General features: G+C 51.4%; 1 protein-coding gene across 1 annotated transcript in view; it reads left to right on the top strand.

The window, feature by feature from the left end:
• Positions 1 to 104: 104 nt before the first annotated feature.
• GALNT9 (polypeptide N-acetylgalactosaminyltransferase 9) overlaps positions 105 to 9,765 on the top strand; it is a 115,219-nt gene continuing 105,558 nt past the window's right edge. The window contains exon 1 of the mRNA XM_010852450.1: positions 105 to 345. Within this exon, the coding sequence (XP_010850752.1) occupies positions 105 to 345 (241 nt within the window). The remainder of the gene's footprint in view (positions 346 to 9,765) is intronic.

The following is a 9,765-nucleotide window of genomic DNA, read 5'->3' as shown; positions in this document are numbered from 1 at the left end:
GGCTCATGGTCCCCGAAGCAGCGGGCCAGGCGGAGGCTCCTGTGTCCACCGGGCCCACGGGGATGCCCCGTGGGTGAGGCAGCCCCCAGCTTCCAACCGCGTTCATGGCGGTGGCCAGGAAGATCAAAACTTTGCTGACGGTCAACATCCTGGTGTTCGTGGGCATCATCCTCTTCTCCGTGTACTGCCGCCTGCAGGACCGCTCAGAGGGGCTGGTGCAGATCGTTCGCAGTGCGGACCGCCGGGTGCGCAGCCGGCACGCCAAGGTGGGCGCGCTGGCTGAGCGCGAAGCCATCCTGCAGCGCCTTGACCACCTGGAGGAGGTAGTCTACAACCAGCTGAATGGTGAGCTGAGCCAGCGCCCCGCTCGGGACAAAGAGGCTGGGAGAGTGGGTGGGGGAAGAATTGTTTCCGGGCTTGGGACGCTGAACTGTGTCCCTGGCGCTACAACCTGCGAGGACCCCAGGGACCTGGTGGCCAACCAGGGCTAGGATCGATTTCCTGTTACTTGTGGAGTGAATCAGGTAGAAGGCAGATGGGAATACAGCCTCTGTGTAGCTGAGGATGCTGGTCTGAATGACTACGCATACACTTATGTGCCCAGAGGACACTTGAGTACCCCAACCCACCAGTACACATGAAGGGACTCCACCTTGTTCCCTGAGAAACTGAGAGAACTTATAGAGGTTGTAGGACCTGTGTTAAGAGCAGGCAGTGCCCAGATCTAAGAGCAAGGGAGTCTGCCATGCTGCTTCAGGAGCTGTGGGGCATCAGGGCTAAGCCTGGACTCACTCCCCTCTCTTGAGGAAGAAGTGGAGAGAGGCAGGATGGCTATGCTGCCCTTCAGAGGTGTTCTTTAGATGTTGGTGGAGAAAAGTGGGCTTCCCTGGTGGCTCAGACAGTAAAGAATCTGCCTGCAATATAGGAGACCTGGGTTCAATCCCTGGGTCAGGAAGATCCCCTGGAGAAGGGAATGGCAACCTACTCCAGTATTCTTGCCAGGAGAGTTCCATGGACAGAGGAGCCTGGTGGGCTACAATCCATGGGGTTGCAAAGAGTTATGCCCCAACCACTGGAGCTGTTCAGTTCCCTATCCTGGGGATGCTCAGGGCTCAATCAACCAAGTGCTGTGGGTCGAGTATGAGGCTGTGAACCTGTGACTCATGGACAAATAGAGTCTAGGTCCTGGCAGGGGCTTGGCAGATATTAATTACCTAAATGGACCCTGAGCCATGGTGCTTGGGAACCTGGAGTCCTTGGAAGCTTCTACAGGAACTGGCTCCTGGAGGTGGGCTCCTTGTTTCATCCCAAGCAGATGTGAGTCACCCTGAGGGTCAGTGTGGGAGTCAAGGAGGGTCAGGGCCAATGTGGAGCTAGGTGGTGGGGGAGGAGGAGTACTTTTCCACATTGGGTTGCAGCAGAGCAGAATAAAGCAACTGCTGCTCCCTGGGCTTACTCTGTGCCAGTTGCAAGGAGGAAAGAGGAAAGTTTATGTTTACCCCATTAGTAGGTATTCCCCTTCTGTCCTGTGCTATTCTGGTTTCTGCACCAGCAGCCCCTGGCAATGCTCTTTAGGAAGAGTCAGTAACAGGCTCCAGCAGGAGCTGTCTGGGAGCCAGCTTGCATAGACGGGGCCTGTTCCACACGTCACTCAGTCCAATGTGGAGATCCTCTTGGGATTTCCTTCTGGATGCCCAGCTGGCCTTGGAGCAGCAGCTCTGAACCCGAGGCTTGGTTCCTGATGCCCAGGATACGAGAGCTGTCTGCAGCCATGCCCACCCTCTCTGGGAGAGTAGCGCATCCTCTGACTTCCCAAGTGCCTTCTCACCACCCCTGAGCTCCTGGGTTTTTGTCTGGAGGTAGTTCTGGTGGGTTGCTTGGCTTTTCTGATCTTCCCTATTCAGCTGAAACCACGAGGGGAGAAAAGTTTAGTTCAGCTGTCACTTGACCATTCCAGTGGTGATTCATCTCCAGGAAGGCAGTGTGCCCCGGTAATAGCACACAGCTTTATTGAAGTGTGTTTGCCAGGGTGTTATGGTCTGTTTTATGGGGAGAAGTGGAGGATTATATAAAAACATTGGCAGCACGTCGGGTTGTGTAACATCCTGACGGCCAGCTCAGTGCTGAGAGCCGTTCTCTCCCCTCCCCCACGTCAAGGTGAGAAGGAGCTGGGATTCTTGGAGGCAGGAAAAGCCAGGACCTTCAACCAACTGATGGGGGATGATGAAGTGTTTTGGGAAAGTGGAGTGTCATTCCCAGGCCCACCCCAGCCTCTCCCCCTCCCTTCTCCTGGCTTCTTCCTCCTCCCTCCTCTCTTCTCTCTTCCTACTCCTCTTCCCACCCCTTTCGCATTTTAAAATCCTTTCTCCCTCACCCCTTCACCAAATCTCTTCCTCCTATCAATTTTCCTCTCTTCTTTCTTTGCCCATCCCTTAGCCCAACTGTTCTGTCTCTCTCCAATCTCTGTTCTGTCTCTCCCACCAATCCCACTCTTTATCTTGTATACCCATCTCAGACCATGTGCCTAGCATAGCGCCTTACCCAGGGGTCATTCAGTATTTGTTTCTGGACATGACAAGAGAGCCCCAATCTAGCACTCAGCCTGGGTGGGTCCCTAAGGAGAGGACAGTGCAGGAATGGTTGACCTTTGTTCACAAGAAGCCCTTTGAGAACAGTGCTCACCCTTCAAACTGGCACAGGTTCTTCTGTTAAAGGATTCTGAAAAACATCAAGGAGCATGCTTCCCAGAGGAGGCAAGCCACAGCCCTTTACACTAGTGTCTATTGTGTTTTAGATCCAAGGAATAGGATATGGATTCCTAGGAGCTTCTACTTGATACGAATTCAGCTGAGTTTAGAAAGGAGAGGGAGAAACCCCAACAAAATTGATTTATTGCTTATATTTGCTTTGCCTTGACTGCTTCCTAGAAACACTTCTCCTGGCTTGAAGGAGCTGGTGGGGAGGAAAGATTGTCCCTGGGGAGCAGGGCCCAGAAGCAGAGCATCCTCCCCAATACCCCCCACAGCTTTTCTTTAGCTGGTCCAGTGCCCTTTACTTGAAATGTCTTGTTGACTCAGCAAAGACTTATTAATGGTGTGTGTAGATTCAAATTCACAGGACCTGGAGAGGGGTGGGGGTGGATTTTCTTTAAGGAAATTCAGTGTAGTCACATGCTGTATGTACATGAGAGTTTGCTTCTAAGTTTAGTGCTCAAGGCAAGAAAAAATGTTTATAGGCAAAAATTATCCTTCCAAATATCTTAAACTGCACATCAAGTACAGCATCCCTGGTTTCATGCCTGCAACTGGCACAGTGAGTCTTATGAAGGTGGAATTGGAGAACCTCTAAGCTCAGTGGGCTTCCCTGGTGGCTCAGGCAGTAAAGAGTCTGCTTGCAATTCAGATGGCCTGGATTCAATCCCTGGGTTGAGAAGATCCCTGGAAAAGGGAATGGCTACCCGCTCCAGTATTCTTGCCTGGAGAATTCTATGGACAGTGGAGCCTGGTGGGCTACAGTCCATAGGGTTGCAAAGAGTCAGACAGGACTGAGCAACCAACTTTCAATTTCACTTTAAGCTCAATGAGAAGGGAGGGGAAATCCCATTCAGTTGGTCATACGTTCAAGCCCTTCTGCCTTCTATGACCCCTTAGGAGCAGAGGCTGAATTCGAGCTGGGGATGGGAGGGGGAGGTTTCCATTTGGGTTGGTTGGCTGCTTTTTAAAATTCAGACAACATGTGTGTTAATTCCCTCTAACTTGACCCTCTAACCAGCCCAAGTCCCTCACAATCAGAGGTCAAAACCATGTATCCTCTGTACAGATGGAAAAGCTGAGGGCCGGCGAGACAGCAGAGTTTGCTCAAGGTTGTTTAGGAAGTTAGCTGTGGCGGCTGCTAGAAGCATACTTGCTTTAGAATGATCTACATTTCTTAATTTATCAAAAGTTCAAGTTAAAATAACAGAAGGTCCAGTTGTGGTCTATCGGGTAATGGCCTTGTACATCTCAGGTGGGGCCCGCCTCCCACCAGCTGTGCCAACACCACTTCCCCTCCATTGGGAAGAGGTACTTGCTGGCCCTGCTCTCTCAAATTAAAGAAATTCACATAAGACTGGTACTGGGTTTTGCCATAATTGTGCGTCACACCTGTTCTATTGTTCATCTGAGGGTGGGAATTTTTGTCTGTTTTATTCACAGTTCTAATGCCAAGGGTCTTGGGTGGTACCTTGCACACAGTTCATGCTCCAGAAATATTTGTTGGATGAGACAGTGAGTGGATCTTTCTCTAAACGATTGATTGTTTTTGTTTAGAATAAGTTTATGTAAAAAGACATTTGCAAATCACCACTGTACTCGTAAGCAGGAGGGGACTAGGCGAATGAATGTAATGAAAACAAAATCATGCTCTTTAATTCCAGCGTGACAGGGCTGTCAGCAGAGGCTCTGAGCCAGAAACCTGCCCTCTCTTTGTTAGAAGGGAGATTCTCAAGTGTGGGGGATATATTGACATGAAACCAAGACTTTCTCCTTGAAGAAATCAGGGGATTGAGCCAGGCTTTAAGAGGGGATAAGTCTCACAGTGTGAGTCAATGTTATTTAACGCTGTGTTCGTTTTCAGCCAACAACCCTGTCCCACGTGCTGGTCCTCCCGGGATTCTGACTGCACACTCTGGGAAGCCCGGGTCTGTAGCAGAGTATTGCTTAAGGGGATGTGATGGGGGGTGAAGTGGGTGGAAAGAGTGGGGAAGTGGCTGTCAGGTTGTCAAGGGGCACTTGTCTCTGAGGCTCCATCCACTGGAGGGGGCCCAGATCAGGAAGCTGAAATCCTAACAATAGTCTGAGCACCATGAGTGATGTTTTTGTTTTTTTAAGTCTTTATTGAATTTGTTACAATATTGCTTCTGTTTTTACCTTCTGCTTTTTTGGCCATGAGGTGTGGAGGGGGTGTTTGACTTGAATCGCTTTTTCTGTTCTCCTCCATTGGATCTCAGCTCCCCCACCAGGGACTGAGCCCACAGCCCCTGCATTCAAAGTCTTCACTACTGAACTGACAGGGAAGTCCCCACCCTGAGTTTTAGTAATCGAAGAATTTTGGAGTTGAGACCAGGAGGTGCCTGGAGAGATGCGAGAAGGAGGCAGATGGAGAGAATGCCAGGAGGTCACCCTGTGTTTGCCTTGGCCCCTCGGGCTGCAGGGGGAGCAAACCCCTCTGTGTGGAACTTTCCTGCACTGTGGTGCTTGCTTTGGTGGTAGGCAGGTGTCACAGCTGAGAAGCTGAATTTGGGGAGGTATCCAAACAGTCCCCACCTGGCGTGGGAATTCAAATATCACATGAAAGCACAAGCCATGTGAGGACAGCAAGTGCCTCAAACCTGGCATGGGGTGGATGCCCGATCAGTGCCCTTCCAGTGACCAAAGGATGAATGCCCCAGGTGGGTGGAGCCTGCAGAAGAGCCTGGTGGAGGGGGGCGGGGTGGGTGTCTGAGAGGGGCCTGGAAGGTTCCTGGGGACGGCGAGGGGCTGGCTGCCCCTCTGGACCACTCCTCACCTCTGTGGTATGCCTGTCCCAGTCTGCCCACTCCTGAGAGCCCATGTGCATAGAAGGTGCTGACTTCTCAAGAAGGGTTTTCAAGCCCTTTGCTATGCACGAGCAGCTCCGTTTTGAAGATGCCTAAGATATTCCACTTGCAGGGCATGTGTGTTTCATCGGAAAGATTTCCCTAGTCATTGTGAATTTTAATTCTAGAAGTAGCTCCCCGCTGGTTCCTGGGCCCTTCCAGCTAGAGTTCATCAATCTCCTCCATCTTCCTTGAATCTGCTTTATGAGTTAAAACGTCCTGCATTGCTGATCCCAGCAGTCAAAGCCACCGTGGCCGGAGAAATAGTTGCCATTCGTTCAGGATTTAATCACGGGTCCTGGCAGGTCTTGCTTCAGAATGGCAGCAGTTAATTGGTTGGCCACTTCCTCCCCCAACCCCCGCCCCCACCCCAAGTCATTAATTGGCTGGCCTCTCCCCCTGCATCTGTCTCACATCCCCCACAGTTGTTGATTTACTACAGAAAGTGAAAAAATAGTTGGTGCTCCCAACCAGAGCCCAGGCTTTTGCACAACCACAGCCAGCGAGGGGGCTTTTGACACGAATGGCTTTTTCCATTCTCCTACATGGGAGCCGCCTGCAATTACATTTCACTCACCCTGAGAAGATTAACAGCATGTTGGTTTTGTTTTTTTTCCCCTTCTTTGCCTGTGCTCCTCTGCCTGCTGGTCTGCCTGTGACCCCATCCAACCACCCATATCAGAACAGCCGAAGCCACTTATGGTCACAGAGGTTAGCTCTGTGCAGTCCTGGGCCTTGGCATCTGGGGCGATGAGAGGTAGGGGTGCTTCACCCTGAGATAAACACCCCTCACGCAATTCCCCTGGGAGGAGCAGACCTCACTCTGGAGGGGCTGGCTCTATCCAGAGACTCTGCAGATCCAGCCGGGGCCCCACTTCTAGGAATAACTCAGGCCAACCGTGACCCTCACCTTGGGAGCCTGCCAGGGCTGAGTGATTGCATTTACAATTCAGCTCAGCAATTTGCATATTTCAGAGGTTCGGCACTATTTTCTGAAAGGACAGTTTATCCTTCGTTGGCTGATAACTTGACAAAAATAAGTCTCTATTCACTTCTATATCCCATGTCCTACTGGGGACATTACTGCCTGGGATCCAGCTCTTGGAACAGCTTTCCTGCTCTTTGGTCAGCTTTTCTGTTCTGCTCTCAAAAAGCACAGGTACCCTTGAAGGGAGGATAGCCAGGTGTCAAAAGAGGGATGGGGAGAGGCTGATTCATGGTGAGATGAGTCCTTGGAAACTGCTCTGCAGGCTGAAGCTCTCTCATTTTCTGGAATGAAGGCAGTATCTTCTTTATCCTTATCATTCACCCCTCCTATGTTCCTGATGCTGAGTCAGGGTGTAGGAGCGAAGGAGATGCAGGTCCCTGCCTCTCAGGGCTGACGTCCTAGGAGGGAGGCAGGTGAGCAACCAGTGCTGTGAACAGGGCAACTCCAGACAGAAAGGAAGCCACCAAGAGGAAGAGTGATGGAGAGTGGGTGGGTGGGACGGGGTCCCACTTTAGATGGGGTGTGGCTTGAATAGCATTTCCCCAGATTCATGTCCTCCGGGAACCTCAGAATGTAACCCTGTTTGCAGACGTACGCGGATGAGGTTGTACTGGAGTAGGGTGGGCCCTGATCCAGTGATTTATAAGGACAATATTGTCCTTATGAGACCAAGAGGGACACAGACAGAAGATAGAAGGCAGAGACAGAGACTGGGGTGATGCGTCTACAAGCCAAGGACTCCGAGGATGCCAGCAACTCCAGAGGCTGGAATAGGCAGGAAGGACCCTTTCCTGGAGCCTCCAAAGGGAGTGTAACCATGATGCCCTGAGTTCTGACCACCAGAGGGCCACAGTGGCTGTGTGTGCTGGGAGACTGACACCAAGGGTGGGTGGAGAGCTCCTCTATGATGATCGAACTCAGATGTGAGTGAGCTGTGAGGGGATCGGGGAAGGGCATCCGGGCAGGGGCCAGCCCCACGTGAGTGGTGCTGTGCTTCATCACTCAGTCCAACTCTTTGCGACCTCATGGATTGTAGCCCACCAGGCTCCTCTGTCCATGGGGATTCTCCAGGCAAGGACACTGGAGTGGGTTGCCATGCCCTCCTCCAGGGGATCTTCCCAACCTACGTGAGTGCTATGAAGGAGGAGAGTGGTGTGTGGCTATCAGGAGAACGCTTGGACTTCATCTGCGACCATGGAAGTCTGTGCCTCTGTCTAGCTGGTTGGATTTATAAAGCACATTTGAGATCTCACTTAGATCTGAGGGACCGAAATGACAGCAGTGACAACACACAGTCTCTCCAGCCACCTGAGGGACAGGACAGTCTTGATTCTGGCCTGCTCAGCCTGTGGCCTGCCTTGGGGTCCCTAGTCAGGGCTTCTCAACATGTTGCTGTTGACATCTGGGCCAGGTAATCTTTGCACACGGTGGTACGGTGCTGGTAAGCTGTTGAGCAGCATCTCTGGCCTCCACCCACTGGACACCAGCAGTTCTCTCTGCTCCCACCTCCAGCTGCGGCATGAGACATTGTCAAGTGTCCCCTGGGGGCCAGAAAACTCCCGTGGAGATCCCTGCCTTCTGTCTGGAACATAGGGGTTGACTGGCTGGGTTCATATCTGGGTCCACATCTCAGCAAGTCAGTCACCCCCCTCTAGTCTCAGTTTTCTCATCTGTAAAGTGGGGATGATGGAAACACCAACCTCAGCAGAACCCTGTAGAGGCAAAAAGAATTGGCTTGAGTGAAGGGGGTCATCCTTGTGTCCAGTGAGATGGCTAACACACACTGATCAAAGTTCGGGATCCTGCTGGGCACAGGAAGAGTGCCATCCTGAAGGCTGTCCCCCATGCATCCTCTTTGACCTTGCTGACTATACCAAGACAGTCTCAATTCAATGGCAACGTGCCTCTTGCATGCTCTGAACTTGCCTATCTACCTTTAGAGCCACCCCCAGGCTCAGCATCCTTGTCTGGCTGTGTATCCAGCTAGACTTTAATAGCCAAATGCTGTTTCATTTTCTATTGATTAACATTTTGGGCAAAGGATAGACGTATCAATACCTCACTTATTTAAGAAGCAAATTCACTTAATTCAAAAGTGCATCAGTTTAAAGGAGGCTATTAAGTAACATGAATCGAGTGGTTTACAGAGACATGGATACTGCAGGAAGGCTGGAGGAAAGACCAGTGTGGGGTTGCTGTCATGGATGGCCCTCGAGGCTCCTTGCTGTAGCACCTGGTCTTAGAAAGTGGTCTCCCCTAGGGTTGTGGATTGATGGCCTCAGAACTGATGAAGGGAGATGCTGGACTCTGGATCTGTGCTCTTTCCAAGGCTTTCTGAAGCTCCGAGTCTGATAAAACATAAATAAAAATAAAATAACCCACTTGTGCAGATGTAGCCCTGACTCCTGGGTCCTGAGAAGGAGGCAGCAGCACTGAACACACCCCAGGCCACTCCCCAGCACCCCTCGCCCTGCCTCGCTTCGCGGGGGTGGTCCACCTTGGCAGGCAATCCTGCCATACACGTCTAGCCTGGCTCAAGGCAGCGACCTTCGACCTTCCGGTCCTCCAGTGAGGGGCCTTGCTCAGAAGCCTCAGCTGTTGGGTTTTATTTTTAAGTAAATGAGCCCAAGTACAATGGCTCTTAATATGCTGCCCCAGGCCTAGCAGTGTGCCAGAGAAATAAGATCTACAGGTGCCTGGCCTATGATGGGTCCTGGCCCCGGTAGCTGCTCCAGTAGCCTCCTGGATGGCTCCTCCCTGGGTTTTCCACCCTGGTTAGAAGTGAGGCTTGGCTTCAAGGCTAGAGGGGCAGTGTGTGCCCAGAGCCAGACACAGGGCTGGTACAGGGGGACAGTGGCTGGGACGAGGGGAGGTCCTAATTGTCCCAATTGTGTGTGGACTGACTTGCCAGACAGGACCTCCTGGAGGTTGAGAGGCTCAGGTCACAGCTGGTTCATGAGCCTCTAAGTATATTTCTTTAAAAATGGAAGAAATCTCAACAGGAAGTTACCAAAATAGTCATATATTGTAGACATTTTTATGTAACGAGTTAATGCTTTTGACACTGGAGTGCAATGTAGTTGTGCTGTTCACAGAAAGATCATGGAATTTGTAGAAATACTGGTTCTTGCAGATGTCCTGGTCCGAGAACACAGCGTGTTTA

Source organism: Bison bison, unplaced genomic scaffold (genome assembly GCF_000754665.1).
Source record: "Bison bison bison isolate TAMUID 2011002044 unplaced genomic scaffold, Bison_UMD1.0 scf7180017864312, whole genome shotgun sequence".
In the NCBI taxonomy this organism is placed as follows: Eukaryota; Metazoa; Chordata; class Mammalia; order Artiodactyla; family Bovidae; genus Bison; species Bison bison.
The sequence above is the reverse complement of the archived record's forward strand: the minus strand, read 5'-3'. Positions and strand labels throughout refer to the sequence as shown.